General features: G+C 36.4%; 1 protein-coding gene and 1 long non-coding RNA gene across 8 annotated transcripts in view; one reads left to right on the forward strand and one right to left on the reverse strand.

Annotated features, from left to right (window-relative positions):
* Positions 1-20784, reverse strand: part of KIF13A (kinesin family member 13A) — a 253150-nt gene that overhangs the window by 52602 nt on the left and 179764 nt on the right. For all 6 annotated transcript variants that reach the window (XM_069092472.1, XM_069092474.1, XM_069092473.1 and 3 more), the window contains exon 17: positions 2967-3180. In XM_069092472.1, the coding sequence (XP_068948573.1) occupies positions 2967-3180 (214 nt within the window). The remainder of the gene's footprint in view (positions 1-2966; positions 3181-20784) is intronic.
* The window catches only part of LOC138164571 (uncharacterized), a 29691-nt gene continuing 27267 nt past the window's right edge, over positions 18361-20784 (forward strand). For both annotated transcript variants that reach the window (XR_011169129.1, XR_011169128.1), the window contains exon 1: positions 18361-19857. This is a non-coding gene — a long non-coding RNA (uncharacterized lncRNA). The remainder of the gene's footprint in view (positions 19858-20784) is intronic.

The raw sequence follows: 20784 nt of genomic DNA on the forward strand, positions 1-20784 counted from the left end.
TGTGTGTGTGTGTGTGTGTGTGTGTGTGTGTGTGTGTGTGTGTGTGTATGTCACTATCAACAGCATTTCTTACTGGTTATCACAAACTCTAAGATGATATGATTGATCACTCTCTAGCAAGGCTCCTGCTACTTTGATTTCATGGAATCTTTGGTAAGCATTAAATCAAGAGTGATAGATTTCCTCTCATCTTTATGTTTTAGAAGATTAAACTGCTTTTAAAAATAGAGAAGGATTCCAATAGTGTAAGGCATATATTTATATGCTTATGCAAATACATATAGGAGGGAGAAAAGAATAGGATCAGGGAACTAGCAAGAGTCAAGTTTGGCTGGAACATGGTATCTGAAGGGAACTAGGGTGAAATAAGACCAGAGAGGGGAGCTAAAGCAAGGCTGTGAAGAGTCTCAATTCTAGGCTAAAAACTTTGTATTTGATTTTATAGGCAACAGAGAACCACTGAAAGTTCTGAGGAAGAGAGACACATTGTCACACTTGTGCACTGATTATTTTGGCAGCCACGTGAAGGACAAATGAAAAGAGGATGGAAGTAGGGAGAACAGTACAGAGGTGATGAGCAGCTAAACTAGAGTGGCGTCAGTATAAATGGGAAGGAGGAGAAAAATGCAAGAAATTTAAGTAGATTTGGTAGGACTTAGCTAATGGCTGGATAAGGGTGGTGAGGAAGAGTTAGTTAAAGGTAATTTCAAGTTTAGATCATTTGAAGGATGGTGGTACTTTCAATAGCAATAAGGAAGCTGGGAAGAGAGGTCAGTCTTAGTGGGCATAATATGGGATACAGAGATGGTGAGTTCAGTCTTCAGCATGCTAAGTTTAAGGTGCCAGCAGTATAACTAATATGGAGCAATCATATACAATCAGCTACACAATCTTTTCTCTGATTGTCCAAATTCTGCCTATCTTCCTGCTTATAGTGTTCTCTCCTTTCACTTAATACCCAAAGTGCATACATCATTCAATTGATAATTAAAACCATGTATTGCTTTACAATGCTTTTTAATTTGTGACAAACTTTCTCAAATAATGTTTAATTTTTCACATGCTTATTTTATGTGTGCTGCTCCTTCCATTTTTTTTGTGCATCTCTTTTTAAATTAGAGTCTGTAAGGGTAAACCGACTTCAGTCTATTTTTTTTGTTTTACCTTTTCTCGGAGGGCAATTGGGGTCAAGCGACTTGCCCAAGGTCACATGCTAGTAAGCAACATCTTTATACACTTTTATTTATTTTTTTCCCATCAAGCTCCCTTAGAATCATATTGCCATAATTTCACTACTGAGAGATTTCCATACCTCTTTGAGCTGTCTTCAATTTTGAGTCCTTGGCCATGGTACCATTTCTTTGAATTTGAGAAACTTTATCTTTTTATCTTACATATTATTCTCATATGTTTTTTCTCTACTTAGATTATAGTCTTGGTCAGGATAAGGAATATGTTTTTAAAATCTTTTTGTATCTTCCATAATGCTTTGTATTTAGTACCATGCACATAGAAGACAACAGACAGGGTTTCCTCAAAGTCTCAGTGTAGTTTAAAGCTTTGATAGCTTTAAACAGTATAAACTTTCTTGTTTAAATAGTACAAATTTTCTTGAATGATTGAGAGCTTACTGCTCTCATCTCATAACTGTTCAATGAATCACATTAGAGAGTCTTGTCTTTAAAACAACTACTTTTTGCTTTATCTTTACTCTGAAAATCACAGCAAAATAAATACGCAAGTGTTCTTATCTCTACAAGACAATTTATACAATAACTTCCTTCCTGTTCCTTTTATTTTTCAGAAATTAAGTCATAATGAAAATCAATCTAAAGTTGAGAGGTAAGAAAAAAACCATTGTGACATATAAATAAAATCATTTGCATCATCTAGTGAACACTTTTGTTTTTTCTTTTTCTTTAAATGAATTCAAAGTGAACTGAGAAGTAATGCAGGTAGTGCAAGCTAACTCCTTGTGGCAATCTTTAAAGTTTTATTTAACAGGTTTTGTTGCTCAGAATTGAACCACCAAATATTTAAGTGTGTGTGTGTGTGTGTGTGTGTGTGTGTGTGTGTGTATGTGTGTATTTATAATACTCTCCTGGGAAAGCTCTACAGAACAGCTATCATCTAAGGAACAAGGTCAATAGCTTAATTTCAAGTATTAGAAATCATCACATTTCAGTAAACAGACAGATCAACCCCTAAAGCAAGGGTTCTCAAACCTTTTTGGCATCATGGATAACTCTGGCAGCCAGGTGAAGTTCTGGACCCTTTCTCAGAACAATGTTTTTTAGCCAAATAAAATAAAATACAAAATATTGTGAAGGAAATTAGTTCTACTGAAATACAATTATTAACATATTTTTAAAAATTCACAGATCCTAGGTTAAGAACCTCTGCCCCAGGGGGATGTAGTTGATTATTTCTAAATTCCAAGATATACAACTGCACAATCAGGCACATTATTATAACAGGTTTTTACATGATAGAAAAAAATGGTTACCCCTTTTATTATGATGTCTATTCCCAGTCAAGGGACATCCCTTCTTGGGAATGATTTGAGTCAAGCAAACCTGATGCTTCTACTTCCACTTGAAATGGCACTCACCAGATGAGCAATTACATTAAAACTGAAATTACATTTAATCAGAGTTGAAAGCAGGAGAAAAAAAAGTAGACAAAGGAAAGCAGTTTTATACTAAGTGCATCTTACTCTCCATTCCAATATATTAAGGTTCTTAGCTGGAAGGCTCTGTTCTTTGTCCTGACCATTTAACAGTTATAATGCACTTAAAATAGTTACCAGGAATAGTAAATGTCAACTTCTGCCTTTTCTTTTCCAAAAAAACAATCACAACACCATGAAATTAGGCTTGTCTTCAGTAATGTCCCCTTCTGCCATTCCCACTCCACATGCATTGGTCATGGGAAGCACGATTCCCCAAGCCTTGTTATACTTTTACCTTTCCTCTGCCCACAAGGTCACCTTCTGCTGAGCTGTCTGCCCTGTGAATGTGAGCCGGTCAGTCCCACTGTTCTGGTGTTGCCTCTCAGGAGATAGCTGTTGTCTCAGCTGCTCTAGTTCACGCTCATACATCATACGCTGCTCCTCCAGGGCACTCCGCTTCTCCTCTAAATATTGCTTCTCCAGAACCTGAACCACATTCTGAACTGGGTCTACCAAGGCAAGATAACAGGTACGTTAGACAAATTAGAAGCCAAACAGGTCCTATGCTCCACCAATCTTCCTTTCTGTTAGTACCTAGAATAAAAAGTCTCCAAAATTTCCAATAATACATTCTGTCCCTTGCAATGACATTTTATGTGTCCTATGCCTCTGTCAGACAAAAATTCTTATTGTTTCCAATTCTTTGAATACTTCCATCTAGGTTTCCTACTTAACTTCCTCCACCTTGATGAGTACCTCCAATATTTGGAGGCAGAAATAATTAACAGAAAGAAGGCAGTGCTTTACAAACAGTCTCTGGAGTGGGGCGGAGAATTGTGGAACAGAGGCAAAAGGGAAACTATAAGTCTTGGCTGTGAATGCAAACTTTCCAAGATCTAGAACCATTCTAAGGCTTTAAGCCATGAGTTCACTTTCAAAGTGAGTGGACATTTGAACAGAGTTGAGCAGTCATGTGGTTCCCAGGCAGAAAAAACAGGCATTAGGGGGTGGCCAGGTAGCACAGTGAGTAAGAGCACCGGCCCCAGAGTCAGGATGACCTGGGATTGAATCTGGGCTCAGACACTCAGCACCACACCCAGAAATAACTGGCCGTGTAACCTTGAGCAAGTTACTTAAACCCAATTGCTTTAAAAAAAAGAAAAAACAGGCATTATTTTGAATATGTTTTATGATACAGAATTTGCACTGACAATTTTAACCACAATTCTCAGTCTTCAAACTTGCCTTATGTTAGCAGAAACACACAAATCATTAAAAAACATTTTGGCAATATTTGGTTGACTGCAAGCTATTTTCCAACAGCTAATGGCTTCACTAAACACTACTGTCTGTTGTCTGAAGAGCCAATTCATCTTTAGGTCTTTTCTTAACACAACAACAAAAGACTGCTTTTGACTTCCAGCTGGTATAAATCTAGGTTGCAAGGCAGGGCCTAAATTCACAGACACAAAGCTGAACAATTGTTGAAAAATCAAACTGGTTTCAAAAAAAAGGCTCTCAAAAAAAATTTCTTTTTCTCAAGGGTTTTAGTAGCTAATGGGGTCTAAGGTGGCTCTCATAACTAATTATTAACAACGGGCTATAGCTGGTCACTAGCTAGTGCTGGGACAGCCAGGCAGCACAGTAGAAAGGGTCCTGGGTTTGGAAGCAGGAAGACTCATCTTCAAGGTACAAATCCAGCACAGACACTTAGTTGCTATGTGATCCTGGATGAATCACTTAAGTTTGCCTCTGTTTCTCATCTATAAAATAAACTGGAGAAGGAAATGGCAAAGCATTCCAGTGTCTCTGCCAAGAAAACCCTAAATGGGGTCAGGAAGAATCAGTCACAACTGAAATGACTGAACAAGAACAAAGACAAGGGTCTGATGTTGGTCTGAGAAGCTGTGTGGTACAGTGTAATGTAGATTGCATTTTGAATTAGAAGACCTAAGGCTGAATCTTATTCTGCTTACTACCTTTGTGACTTTGGGCAAATTACTTAAGCTCTATGGTCCTCAATCTTCTCACCTGTAAAAAGGTGAGATGGAGTAGATCATTTGCAAAGTTCCTTCCAATTGTAAATATTATGTTTCTATAGTTTACATCAACCAAAAGAACATGTATGGGATTAACAGTTCAAATATCATGAATGGCCAACCTTTTTTGTCAGAGACTAAAAGCAGAAAACAATGGGAGATGATGGCAAAGGGTGATCAAAATTTCCTTTTCTGACATCAGGACTTGATAAGTAGGTGTTGAATAATAGTAATGACTAATGGTTGAAAAAAAATGGCCCCTTATAGAAGGAGAGTGGAGATAGTGTACTCACTGCCAGTTGACAATGAGAAAGGCTGAAGAATGGGTATGATAGCTTTGTTGTGGTCTATGGGTATAGTTCTAGGGGTGAGGAACCTGGGACCTTGAGGTCACATGTGGCCCTCTAGGTCCTCAGGTGTAGCCCTTTGAGTAGATCCAAACTTCACAGAACAAATCCCCTTAATAAAAGGATTTGTTCTGTAAAACTTGGATTCAGTCAAAAGGCTGCACCCAAGGACCTAGAAGGCCATATGTGGCCTCAAGGCCACAGATCCCATACCCCTGGGTTAGACAACTGAATTGTATTGAACACCAAGATCATTATCAAGAAATTTTTATTGAGGACACACTGAAAAAATGGTATTGACAAGAATAACAAAGGCACTGGACTGGGTAAAACCTTTGCCTAGGGCAATTGTCCTCAAGGTTTAGTCTGTGGACCCCTGGCAGCCACCAAAACCCTTTTAGTGGGTCTAAGAGGTTAAAATTATTTTGATAGTCATACTAAAATGTTGTTTGACTTTTTTCATTCTGATTCTCTCATGAGTATACATTGGAGTTTTTCAAAGGTTACATTATTTGTGAATTAAAGATTTAGTAGCAAACATAAAGACTGAGTTAAAATCTCATCTACAGAATTGTATTTTTGCATTACAAATGGACAAATCTACAGATGTGGCTGGACTTGTGGTTTTACTTGTGGTATTTGTCTGGTACCAGCACTAACTAAGCATCAAAGACTTTCTTTTATGTGAGTACTTGGCAACAAAAACAAATGGTGCTAAAATATTCATTGTTGACTAACTTATGAATTTCATGGTTTATCCTGGAACCACTGTGCTGACATTTGTAATCAGGATATAAAAGCAAGGGTGTATAAAACTGCTGTGTCCTTTACATGAATCACAGCAGTGGCACCAAAATGTATTAATACACACTCTATTCTTTATCATGATGTACTCACAGTCTAAAAAAAAAGCCAATTTCACTTTAAGAATGTCACTGAAGAAGTGAAAAATTATTCATTTTATTTTAAAATTTGTTAAATATATAATTTATATATATATATATTCATTATGGTTATATATATACATTATATATATATATATATATATATTTTAAAGCAATTGGGGTTAAGTAACTTGCTGAAGGTTACACATCCAGTTATTTCTGGGTGTGGTGCTAAGTATCTGAACCCGGATTTGATCCCCAGGTCATCCCGACACTGGGGCCGGTGCTCTTAATCGCTGTGCTACCTGGCCACACCGCTTATGTTTATATTTTAAAATATATATTATTTATTACATAAAAATCCTGAAGTACCTATCTTTTTCATATTCTATGTGATGAAATGGGAAGTCTGGATAAAACTGTTGCTGCATACCCAAGTAGAATGATTGTTTCAAGGAAAAGTACTTGTGAGACTAAGCTGAAAGCAGAACTAGATGCTTTTTTTCATGGAACATCATTTTTAATTGAGAAAATGGCTAGCAGGCAAAATATGGTTATTGAGACCTGTGAATTTGGTGGACATTTTCTTGAAAATGAAGTGAGCCTGTCACCTCAAGGAAAACAACTGTTATTGTTTGCTCCAATGATAAAAGTTTAGCTTTCTAGTGAAAATTAGAATTTTAGAAAACTTTTAGAAAAACCACTTAAGCTTGAGAGCCTGCCAAGATTTAAAGAGTTTGCTGATGGGACTGGTGATGAAATCGATGAACTTGACCTTTTTTTGTTATTATATAATAAATGTGTCAACAGGTGGAAGATCTCAGAGAACGAATATTTTCCAAATGACCAATGTATGATGTTACAAATTCATACATGGGAAAGTGATCCATTGAAAATGCAAGACTGACCAATGGATTTTAATGTAACAGAATAAGAAAAGTTCATTAATTTGGTTCCATACTCCACATTGCAACTAACCTTTAAGATATTGCCCCTTGTTGAATTCTGGTTTATTATCAAGAAAGACCTTTCATAATTATCTGAAAAGGCTATTTAAATACTCCTTCCTCTTTCAACTATGTATCTATGTAAGGCAGGATTTTTTTTTTCAAATAGTTCAACTAAAACAATATATTGCAAAAGAATGAATGCAGAAGCAGATGAGAATCCAGCTGTCTTAAAGCATGTAAAATAATACCACCCTTCTACCTAACTTTTTTTTCTGGAAAAATATAGTTATTTTTCATAAAAATGTTATTTGTGTTACACAATGGGTTTGTTTTTATTTTAAAGTGAATATTTAAAATGTATTAGTTTTAATTTGAAATATGGTGAATACTGATAGCTCTAACCCAGATAAGCAAAAGTTTTTTTGGGATCATCAATAGTTTTTAAGAGTTGTAAAGGGGTCCTGAGACCAAAAAGTTTGAGAGACAATGGCCTTGAGCATTTGGTCACTATTATATAATGAAGTATCAGTTGTGTTTTCAAGTATCAGATTTCAATGTTTCAGATAAAAGTGAGAGATTCAAATGATTCAATGAGAATTTCTGTACCACTTTTAACATTATCAGAAAGGCTTGATAGTTTTTTTAAATAGTTATAAACTTAAATAATTTCCTATTACTGTCATCAGAGCAAAGGGTACAAAACACAAATTAGTAAAGATCAGTTATAAAAATGAAAGGTTAAATAATCCCCCAAACAGAGCAATAAGCAAAATTACTAAATAGCCACTACAGATCAATTATGACAAGTGTCATTTACTAAAAGATTCTATAGACTCCAGGTGCTTTTACGTTCTTAACTTTAGAGCTGCCACCTTTTTTCAAACTGAATTCATGTGTTAAGTTAGGAATTATTGCTTCCAAAAAGAAAATACACTTTAGCAAAAAAAAAAAAATGCTATCCTTTTTATTAACCTAAATTGAATATTTATTTCAAGAAACAATTTTCTTCACATATTCTTGTTATGTCTCTCATATCACTAGATAAGAGATATCACCAGGATAACTTATGGAAAATGAACTTGCCATAAAACACTATACAGAGAAGATGGGATAGAAAATAAATGAAAAATAATCACTCACTGTGATCTAAAACACTAAAACAAGGTACATATTCTTATAATTTCTGGATGTGATCTATTGGAAGAGCATGGTTAATTTTTTTGTTATTAACTAGAAAAATATTGGTAGCTATGAATATTTTAGAGCCAGAAAATGAGGACTATATATGAAACTGTGAACCTATATGATTTTTTTAAAAGTATGAAGAATTCTCTTTACAAAAGCACCAGAAATTATTTCTTTCAGAAATTATTTACACGTATGTACTCTTCAACAACTACACTTCTCATCTTAAGTGAAATTTAATTATTTTAAAAACAAAGTACAAGTCTGACCTTTCCAAAGCACAACTTATTCATATTCACAAAAAGTCTTTCTCAAAGGTCCTAACTCAAGAACTAGCATTTATGACTCTATGGCTCTTTCCTAAGAAATATGAATTAATAACAAGAGCAAAACACTTCACTACTCTGTATAATTACACCACAGATTTTCCACAGAAAATAAAGCAAACATTTAACTTTCTATTATAGACACTATTGCAAGTGAACAGATAACCTACAAATTATTAATAAGTAATTTAAGACCATAATTTGAAGTCTGAAATGAACATGGGAACATTTGATATTTTGGAAATTCCTAGTAGCTCAAATCCCCACCCCCCCATTCCCAACAAAGTCCCCTACATACTTCAACTTCTCTTCTAACCATTCTATCTCCTCCATGTAACTGAAAGCTGGTGCTCTTTTGAGAATACCATCTCATTTGCAGTCCTTTCCTACTTTATCTGAATCTTAAGAACAGGAGCTGAAGTAGCCAAATTCCTTGTGCCCTAGAACCATGTCCAGACCAGTCCTCTAACATTCTCCCTCCATAACCTCTCTTTCTTCAAAGTTCATGTACCATTCATTCTCTATCTCAAACTTTGCTGCTGTCATCCATCAATCTCTAGGTCACTCTCTCAAATCTCACAATGACTAGTACTTCACTCAGTATTGGTCCTCACACCTTCCCCCCTACTTCCTGCCTCCCATTATCATTTTCTGGGATTTCAATATTCATGCTAATATTCATTTAGCATTTTGGCCACAGAAATCAACACCCACAATCCTATTGACATCTTCCACTCCACTTCAGATACACATTCTAATGGTCACACTTTAGACATCATGACCTCATGGAACTGTATTCCCTCAAAGTCACTGCTGTTTGAAAATGTACCTTCTTATAACAGTCTCCTATCCTTTCACCTCTATGTCATCACATTAAACTGACTGTTCTCATTGGGATAACTAGTTCTTTTTAACCCATTTTTCTTCCCACTGACTTTACTTGACTCCATACACAGTCTTGATTCCATATCTTCCCACTTTAGTGATTTCCTAGCCACGACTGTACAATTCTTGACCCACCAGATGGTCTAGCATCCCCAAACTTTAAATACTGAACCTTCAGCAAATTCTAGCACTTGTGGGTTGCTGAACATCACTGGAAAAAAAATCACAAAACTGAATAAATTTCACAGGACTATAAATATATGGTATTTAACATAACTTTTATCATATACTACCTGAAGTGATAGGCCGTATAGCTTTAACTAGACTTTCAGTCTTCATTCTTATTGATAGACTATCAGGGGTGGGAAACCTGTGGCTTCGAGGCCACACGTGACCCTCTAGGTCTTCAAGTGTGGCCTTCTGACTAAATTTAAACTTCACAGAACAAAGAGGATTAGTCAGAGGGATGCCCTTGAAGACCTAGAGAGCCACATGTGGCCTCAATGCTGCAGGTTCCCCACCCTAGGATCTCATTCCTCAGAGCAATATTTCCATCTGTCCCAAACACTTTCCTCCTCTCTTCTTCCACATTGCTATAAAGCAATCTTCTATTTCTTTGAGATTAAGTTAATTGAATATGAACTCTTGAAAAAGCTCAAATCATTACTTATTCTCTTTCCTTTCTTCTTCTCTGAAAGGAAGAATTATCCTTATCCCTCTTGATAAAGTTAATCTCTCTACCTATGATCTTAATATCCTCTCCTGACCCCATCTTCTCCAGGTCCTCGATCCAGTAATCATCCCTACATTGTTATACATATTAATTTCTCCCTCTTTTCTGGTTCCTTCTAAATTTCTTTCAATAAAATCAGCTTTCTCAATTAAAAAAAAAACAAAGCCTTTCCTTCCATTCATCCTGCTACCATCACCTCTCTGACATTTTTACAGCCAAACTTCTAAAAAAAAATCTATATTTCATAGCACCACTTTCTCCTCACCTAGTCTATTCTCAACTCTTTGCAATCAGGTATTTGTTCCTATTATTCTAATGAAACCACACTCTCAAAGATAATTAATATCCTCCTAACTTATGCCTTTTTATTTTTTCAATCCTTTTCTTTCTTGATTTCTTTGTAACATGTGACATGGTTGACCATTCCCTCCTGTATACTTTCTGTTCCCTTAGATTTTGGAGAAACCAAACTGTCTTGGTTTTCCTCATATTCCGGTAGATTGTGAGCACCTTGAGGGCAGAAACTGTCTTTTGCCTCTTTTTATATCACGAGCACAGTGCCTTGTACCAGTAGGTGCTTAACAAATGTTTACTGACTATGACTGACTTCTCTAATCACCCTTTCTATACTTTCTTTACTGGCTCATTTTCATCCTAGCCCTTGAAAGTGCTTGTTCCCCAAGAGTCTTCCTTGACACTTTTCTCTTTTTTTGATGCTCTTTCTCTTAAAGATCTCTTTCATTTATCAGATTTTCACTATCAGCCCTATGCAGAAACCTCCCAAATCTATAGCTCAAGGTCCCAATTTCCAAATTCACATTTTCAAACATCCTTACAGGACTTTCCCCGAGATCAAGATCAAGGATTTTTATCCTCGGGTGCTTTAAGGGGATTTATGAACTTGGAAGGGAAAAAATAACACATTTGGTTCAATATATTTTCTTTGTAATCCTATCTTTTTTATTTTATGCATTTTAAAATATTATTCCAAGGGCTTATATTTGTTGTTGAGTTGTTCCAGTCATGTCTGACTTTTTGTGATCCCATTAGGTTTTACTGGGAAAGATAATAGAATAATTTGGCATTTCCTTCTCTAGCTCATTTTACAGGTGAGGGAAGTAAGGCAAACTGGGTTAAGTGACTTGTCCAGGATCACACAGCTAGTGTCTGAGGCCAGATTTGAACTCAAGAAAATGAATCAATCTTCCTGACTCCAGGCCTGACATTATGCCACTTAGCTGTTCTATGCTTTAATTATTTTATATCTTTCAAAACATTATTCTGAGAAAGGGTTCACACGCACAAAAAAACCTCTCCGTGGATAATCCACCAGCAACTTCAACTGAATGTATCTAAAACTTACTTGTGTTTCTGACTTTATTATTTCCTATTAGTGGTACTAACATTTTCCCAGACAACAATATTTAGAACCTCAATGTTATTTCTTATATCTTCCCTTTCTATTTAATCCAATCATTTACCAGAGTCCTATCCACAGCATCTTACATATTTAACTGCTCACCTCATTTCCAATTACTACCATCCTCCTAAGGTGCCATATTACCTACCCACCACTGATCTGGGCTATTGTAATAGCCTCATAACAAGTTTCCTTTCTTCTTCTTTTTTAATTCCAATCTTAACAAATACCAAGTAAAATAAGTGTTTCCACAGACACAATAGAACAGAAAAGGAGAATTGTACATGGAACAATGAATATCTATTATGCAGTTTGCCTTTCTTTCAAACACACATATAAATGTTACTATGGCATGACAATTCACCTCAGAACTTTCTTTGTGAATGAATAAGTAGCAATAATAAAACACGGTAGGTAACATAAATTTTAAATCCATATATATGCACATATATAATATCAACATTTACATCTGCATAATAGAAATAAGCAATTACAATACCATTTACAATAACCCTACATAAGGAAAACCACTGCCTACTTCTCAAAGACAAAAATAGTTATGCCCTGCTAGATTCATCTTCTTTAATTTATATTTACTCTGTATATTAGTCTTACAGTACTAATGTGCTTGATGTAGAGCTCTATGCTCCTCCTTATCAAGTAAGTCTCCCATCATTAATTTTCTCAGAGGAGTTTCATACTTCTGACTAATTTTCAGTTTAGATGATACAGGGCCACTGGCCAGGTCCCGGCCTTCCAGAGCTCCTACTATTCACTGTGTTACTATACCCTCTGTAGCCTGCCTAGACTATAAGATGGTAGACTATTTGATAGTTTTCAATTTTACCAGCTCTGGCTGTTTGGAAAGCCAAGTATCTGTTCTAGTAATTCAGTGAAAGTAGCAGTATTATGACTGACAGCAGTTCCAGCCCTGGAACATTCAGATTCACCTGAACCTCAGTGGTTTCTGGCACTCAGATTGCTTTCACTAGTCTATTCAGGATGGACGCTGTCCAATGATGGCCCTACTCAAATGAGGACAGCAGTCACAGAGGACATGGAAGAATGTTATATTTGGTACCATGCTTTGATGACAGTAGCTTGTCTCCAGGGCCAGATCTTCTGCTCTTATTCAATAAGAAATAATCTAACCTGGCTCTGTGGGTAAAATGGCAGTCTGTAAGCTATGTACAGGATCCCTCCCTCATAAAGAAGTTTGAGGCTGGGGTCACTGAGATGACACAATATACCTTACCATGATCCACTCTGTCAACTCATCATTGCTTATTATATTGTCTAAGCACCTGCTTTAAAATCCATTCCACCCCTTCTGGGGCTAAGATGCTACCATTAAGCTGTAGAGTTGAAACACTGGCTGTCCTTCACTTGACTTGAATCTTTGTGGACAACTATCTTCTATACCCATAAACACAATTAGGTATTTCATGTAGCTGTGCCCTCATTGCCAAAATATTCCTCCATAGAAATATCTGAGTTACTGGCAAGGCTCTCTGATCTCTTCCTCACTATATCACTAAGGAAATGGTGAGAAAGCCAAGCCATTAAGGTCAGTAACCTGGCATGTCCATCTTTTGGAATACAAATGGTCTCAGATCATCAATTATTTTTTGCCTGCCATCACCAAGGTGACATATATATATATATATATATATATATATATTTTTTTTTTTAAATACATATAAGCAAGCAACCTTCTAAAGTCCTAGAACAGTGGCTCCCATCTGGCCTTTTTATTAGATCTTCATCTACACTCTGGTGCCCCATCATCAACATCAGTATTGTTTGGCAGGCCTCTACTCAAGTGCCCTAAACAATGCTCCACATGCTGAAAGTGGTCAGTATTAGAACCTAAACCATGGGAGCTGAGTGTCCAAGTTCCTCAGCCCCTGGACACACTATTGTGCAATACAAGCTGTCTGTGCTTATCCAAAGGCAAGAGGTGTTAACTGAGTCCCTATTGGCCTCAGCCCCAAACCAGAAATAGAAACTTATCTTCTTACACTTTACTCCCCTCCATGTACCCTTCAGTACAGTGACACTGGCCTCCTTGCTGCTCCATGAACAAGACATTCCATCTCCTAACTCCAGGCATGTTCTCTGGCTTGTCCCCTATACCTGGGATGTTCTTCTTCATTTCCTTCTATTAGTTTCTAAAACCAACTAAAATCCCATCTGCTACAAGAAGCCTTCCATGACCCCTCTGAATTCTGGTGCCTTCCTTCTACTTTCTATTTATCCTGCATATTGTTTGTTTGTACACAGTTGTTCCCTTGTTTATTCCATTTGATTGATCCTTGAGGGTAGGGACTGTTTTTTGCTTCCTCTTTTTTTCTTTTTTTAAATATCCCTAGAGCTTAGCCCAGACACTGGCACATAGAAGGTGCTTAATAAAAGCTTATTAACTAACTGGGCCCATGAACCACCCATCTCATATTCACCTCCACAAATAGCAGCAGCAAATTTACTTTGTCCCAATCTCCATTTTATAGGAGAGATAAAGGGATTCAATGCTGGCTTTTTGAGAGGGGTATAGTCACCTCTTAGCCTTCTTTTTAGTTATTATATCCAATAAGATATTCCTTTAAAATATATAATTCAACATGTAACTTTCAAAACTGTCCTATTTGTCTGTGATTCTTTGGTCTTCCTTCTGTTCTCTTCTGGGCATTAAAAATGCTCCAATGACCCGCTTTTATTCTTTCATTTCCTATTTTCTCATTTTTTGGCTACCCTACTCATGTTCTCCCTTCTGTATTTCCCTTTTACCCATGAAAAAATAAAGAAAAAAAATCCATATAATAAATATGCATGGCTGAGGAAAATAAATTCTCCCATTGGCAATATTTTAAAATGCTAACATTTTACAGGTTTCCCAAGAATATTTTCATCCCACTCAAATTTATTTTTTCTCATCAGTTCAGTTGAATACACATTTATTAAACACCTACTATGTACCAGGAACTGAGAATACAAAGACAAAAATGAAACAGTTCCTGCTCATAAATTCAATTAAATATAGATAAGGTTATGTCACTCCTTTTCTAAAAACTCTTCAATGACTCCTTATAGTCTATAAGCAAAATTGAGGCTTTAGTATTCAGTTCTCTACAAGACAGTGCTATTCTACCTTTCTAGTCTTTTCTCATGCTACTTACCATCTATCACTGATAGTCTATGTTCAAGGCAAACTGGACTACTTGCTGTCCTTCATACATATTTCCATGCTCTCCCACCTATGAGTCTTTGTTTCTGTTATTCTTCATGTCTGAAATGGTCCTTTCCTCTCTATTTAAATAAATGAATTCCTACTTGGCCTTCAAAGCAAAACTCCACTGCTGGTTCCTCAGGGAGTCTTCCCTGATCCAAGCAATAATAACCTTGCTTGGTGTTCATATATTCTTGCATTCATTATTTTGTATTATAGCTTTATATTAGTATATTATATTTATATTAGTATTATAATTAGTTTACATATACTATACTCTTTACCATACTCTCTGTATATGTGTGTGTATGTATATAGTATTATAATTACTTATGTATTTCATATCTCCCAAATAGGGTTAAGCCCCGTTTAAGACAGGAACTATCTTATATAATTTCATCTACTATTTAGTACGGTGTTATGCACAGAATAAAAATGATCATTAGCAGTATCTGAATCATTTAGGGCAGAAAGTTTGTCTGAATTAGCAGAGTCTAAGGTTCAATATTTTTTTTCAACTTAAAAAAAGACATTTATTTATTTTCAAATAAATAAAATTCCTTGGACTAAATACTAATCAAATGTTGTTATTAAGAGATCCTACATCAGGCCTTCTTTCAAAGTAAATGAGATTAATTTGTAATTAGAAGCATCTGTTTGCATACCAATGTTATTTGTAATAAAACCCCTAAAAGCATTTTTTTTTTTACTTAAGTAGGTTAAACATGTGCCCTACTATATTGCTTATACTAGTAATGGGTTTATCAAACCATCTGCTCATAAAAAGCATAGTCAAGCTTAAATTCAACCTAAGTAGGATTATTAAATTCTAAGTTAGTCGAGTTTTTATGACTGGCATTTTACTTTAATGAGCCACATGGTAAAGATCTGAGCTAGAATACTAAATTTCATTTCTACTCTGTCCTGTTCCTATGAAAGAGACGGCACCACCTTTTCTATACCAAGGCATAATTCTAGCCAGAACTGAGCTCTCTGTTCTCTAGGGTAGGTTTGTTTTTGGTTTGCATTTTCCTGGCTTTGGAGGAGGTGATTAATAATCTATTTGGTGTCATTTCAGCTGCAAATAGGGTTTTGTGGGCTAGGAATTTATTTCTACATCAAAAGGTTTCAAATTTTAGAAAATGAACTTATAAGTGTTTAGAACAAAACCTGCTTGTGAATTTGAGGAATGCCTGTGTAGACAAATACTGCAACCTAAACACACCACATGGTTAATCATTGGAGTCAAAACCAAAGCAAAACATTTTAAAGCTTACTTTTTGTCAGTAAAGAAGTAAGTGAATTGACTAGACTCACACAAGGGGTGACCAGTACTTTTAGAAGAAACATAACCTGCTAGCACTCCTCCTTCTCCATACATTTACAGGTATGATAGGGAAAGGACTGGATTTAGCTAGAAAGAATGAGTTGAAGTCTCAGTTTTGCCATTTACTCTGCAACAGTGGACCATCACTTAATCTCTCTGAATCTCACGTTACTTATCCCTGAAATGGAGATGAAAGTGCCTGATTCCTACCACAATGGATTACTGAAAGAGTAAAATAATTATGTAAACCACTTTGTAAATGATAAAATCCTAGATACATATACTATTAATGAAATGTTAATTATTATTATTTTATAATGTTATTTATATTTATTATGATGATTATTATATTACATAATAACATAAATATTGAAATGTTTACTTATTTTAATTTAATATATATTATTTTATAACATCATTATAAATATTGTTAAAGAGTCAATGGCCTGCATGTTCTTCCTTACATCACAAAAGCACTTTAGGCAGCATCCAAGTGAACAAACTGGGTGTACTCTCCATAAATGCACTCATGGTAACAGTTACAGGGGTAGGACATCTATTCTGGCTTTAATGATAACATATGGTTGGAAATACCTTCTTTTGAACATGCTTTGGGTTTTTCTTTTGCCAAGTAGTTTACTATTTTATAGTTTTACTATTAGTTTACTAATGGTCAGTCCTTACAATTGTACTATTTTATATAAGAAATCTGTCCAGTGACTGTGGGTCCCTGTCACTATGAAATGTTACACCAAAACAGGACTGAAAAATCTCTAGCCTATTCTTACATTCTCAACATAAAATTGGATCTCAGGGGATTAAACACTGTCTTCACCCATTTCCTTTCATTCCACTCCCCCGAATGCTGTTTTTAGGTTGGTTAGACTGTCTTTTTGGATTTTGGTTGCAATATCAACGTGACAAGTATCACAGGAAGAGGGACAATGAGCCTCATCCAGATGTAGCACTACTCTCTTTCCAAAGTTTTTGGTTTTTTCCTAGGATAGAACTGAAAAATGACTTCCCTTGGGATTGCTGTGGTACCTACCTGAGTTGGCCTATTTGTCCAACCAGTGGCAAAGTTTGCAGAGACAGGAGTTGAAAGGAAACGTTTACATTGGAAAATGGAGCAAACCAGACCTACTGACAAAATAGCTCAAGAATCAGACAGAGCAAAAGTTAACAGAAGTAGCAGTCTAGGAGAAGGTACAAGATCCTAGGAAAAGGTGTAGGACCTTAAGAGGAGTTTTCTAATATTTACTGGGTTTCCTGAAATAGAATTATACCATGATACTCATTCAGTCACTTATTTACTCTCAGTATACCCATCTGTAAAATGGTAGTGGGAAAAATACCTCCCAGTTACCTCTTGTTTCTCTTACAAGGGTTTCAATGACAATAAATTTGTAACTGTTTACTGTTTTGAGTTCCCTGGAAAGAAGTCATTACTCTACATTAAGTATAAAGTTTATTATAATTTATTTGTGTAGTTCAAATGAATCTGCTGTTAATCACTGTTACTGCATAGCGCCCATCAAATATATTATGAAAGCCTAGTAGTGGGATAGGCATCTCCTTGGAGATATGACAAGTACTTAGATGTACTGTCTTTTGAATTGATGCATTATTACTTTTTGCAGGAATAACAGCTGCAGGACTACCTCAAGAACTGGTGGATATCATTCTTGTGGTCACCTCTAATATCAATGAAAATCACAACTCTTAGTTGACAGATTAATACACTGCTGTGGTCTATGAAATTCAAAACCTCATTGCAAATCTCTCTGTTCAAGCCTTTCATTCATACTGAACCTTGATTGACAGGTCTGTACTCAAAAGTCTTCCCAAGCTAGTAGGTCTTATAGAGCTTATGCTCTGGTGACATGACTTTCAAAAATCTAAGTTCACCCCCATGGCATGAGGAGACATCACAAGACTTTTTCAGTATAGTATTGGTCAAAACACCACCAATAATATTTTCCAGTTTTGAGAGAAACTAGTTTCACATAACAAAAACTTTAATGAATAATAATTAAAATGGGGATGGAACAGATGGGGAGAACATTTTTAAAGAATCCTCCAAACTAGAATGCAGAGGAGTTTTTCAGGCACATAGCTTCTTAGCTTTTTCCTAATCAAAGCTGTTAAATCCTGCCAAGACACACATTTCAAGCATCAGTTGACAACAATGCCAAAAAAATAGCCATGCTCTGAGATGCAAAGGCAGATCAACAAGAAACCTTCATCCCAGCGTTTGTGTAGGAGCTCAGTCTGAAGCCACATGAGTGGGAAGAATATCTTCAAGTAGGACCACCACTGGGAGGACCACCAGGAAGACAGGTTTATCGGGAACCCACCTGGCGGTAGAGTTGAGCCACAGTGAGTGACATCCAACCACTAACAGAGCAATGGTTTCACGAGAGAAAGCTTGAAGGATAAGCATATTATATTTAGGGGAAAGGAGATCACTGGGACTTGGGTAAATGGAGAATGAGTACTACTTTGTAAAAGACATGGCCAATATTTGAAAATAAAAAGGAATCTAAAGGACAATGTGATATACAGAGTACCAATATGGCTACCAGCCTAACAAATGAAAGAGCTGTATAAAGTAAATTGGGATGAGAGGGTCTTGGAATTATATGGATAAGAGAACAAGGTAGAAGAAAAAGGAGCTGGCTACCATCTCTTCATTCTTCATTTGATTTTCTGCTGTTTCTAAAATGCAGTATGTAAACTGAGCATTTATAAATTAAATTTTAATTTACCATTGTTCTCAATTACATTTCTAAATATGCTTTATCCCAGTTTTGTATCTGTCTTTAATTAGCTGATAAGGACTTCTAAACATTTTAGAAAGTGAAGGAGAACAATAGCATAGAATAATGAATGGAAAGAGAAATTGACTTGGTTTTAAGATAAGGGAGTTCTAGCCTCTAGACAATCTAGTCTAGATTGACTGATGTTGGGCAATCAATTAATCTATCACCGAAACAGATATTAAGTTCATTTTTAGGGATACAAAATCACTTAATGTTTCTAGGCCCCAGTTTGCTAAGATGTAAAATGAAGGGGGCCCATTCTATAATTATTATTTCCTTATCACAACTAAAAGGCACAACACAGAAATCTTCCATGACACACTGTGAAAGAACAAGTGAAGGGTTATTGTTCAAAAGCTCTTTCAGCTCTAAAACCATTTCTTTAATACTATGAGTCACAACAACAACCATTGTTGTGCCTGATTTTCCCCATCCCCCCTACCTCAAGGAAGTGAGCAGACTGCCAGGTCAGCTCCGCCCTCCCCCACTGGGTCTCCGCCCTTTTCCAGTCAGCTCACCTACATAGAGGTGGGCAGGCTTCTGGGTCAGGCGGGAATTTCAAGGTGTGTATTGACCAATCACTGCTTACCTAATACCTAATTGTTGGCCTCATGGGCTCCCTTTATAAGCTGAGGATTTACCCAAGATCGGGGCTGTTGCTGGCTGCTGCTACTGCTATTGCTGTACCTGGAACATGGGGTAGTGCTTGCTCAGCCTGCCATGTGCCCTGATCAGCCAATATGGAGTTTAATAAAAAGGTCCATTCCAAAATTGTTACTTGGGTCTTTCTCGCGTTATTCAGGGTACGGCAATTTGGAGGCCCCAGCGAGATATTAGACAGCATTCTGTGTTGCTGTCCAAGGCCCAAGATCCTTGGCCTCAGGGGATGGAGGCCCCTCAGTTTTGACTTTCTTGAGCAGCTGGCATCTGAAATTTTCTCAGAGCTCAAAACTCAAGGCTGAGAAAGTCTAGACCATCCCTTGACATTGATCAGATCACATTTTGGCTCTTTGGACCCAGATCTCTGTGTTAGCCTCCAGAGGTGAGTGGTTATCTGTCTGTTGTGTTTGTGTGCTTGCCTTTCTGTTTGTCTGTCTGTAACTAATAACTTCTGTGTTCAAAAAATAGCCAGGGAAACTGTTGGACTTCCAGCCTTCTCCTAGTCTCCCCTTTGGAGAAAGAGAGATAAGAAAAGGGGAGGGGTGGGGAGGAAGCATCCCTGGCCACTGCGTGGGAAGCCAGCGAGATTTTGCAGAACAGGAAGAGCTCTGGGCCTCAGGGGTACAGGCATTTGCTCGCCCAGATTCCTAGAGGGGGGGGGGGGCTTGCCCCTGATGTAGTTGCCTAATTGACAAGGATAGTGAAGTTTGAGGAGAGCAACAGGATCAGACTAGATAGATGACACCTAGGATTAAATACAGATGTATAAAAATTGGCTTTAAAAATTTTCTATTATGTGAATTCATGCTTTGAGCATGTTTAGGAATAAGATCAGAGGTATGGATTTTGGATTTTAGCACAAGAATTGGATAAGATAGTGGTGAGGGTGAAACTACTGTTAATTTGTTAATGCATCTGTCTGTTATTTTACAAAGAGCAGCTTAAATCGTTTTTTATAAAAGGTTTTTTCGTATTTTAAAGGATTCCTATACCAGATACAGGATTGAGGAAAGGTAGAAATAACAAAAAATAAATAAACTGAAAACTCTCTGTAGTTTCAAAATATGGAACTAATCTTAAGTAATTGTACTAATTTATATTAAGTCAAAATTATCTGGTCACCTCTAGATCTGAACTGGAGAAGCAAAACTCCATTTTAAATTCTGTAACTACATGAGGGATTTAAAAGTGTTGCTTAAATGAAACAGGTCACTGGGATACAAGGAAATGCATGTTAATTATTATTCTTGTACAGTTTGTATGTAAGTTTTCTTGGTTATCTTATTGACATGTATTTGTGTACCTGACT

The sequence above is a fragment of the Petaurus breviceps genome, unplaced genomic scaffold (assembly GCF_028583685.1).
Source record: "Petaurus breviceps papuanus isolate PSGF00001 unplaced genomic scaffold, PetGlider_PUasm1.0 190, whole genome shotgun sequence".
Classification (NCBI taxonomy): Eukaryota; Metazoa; Chordata; class Mammalia; order Diprotodontia; family Petauridae; genus Petaurus; species Petaurus breviceps.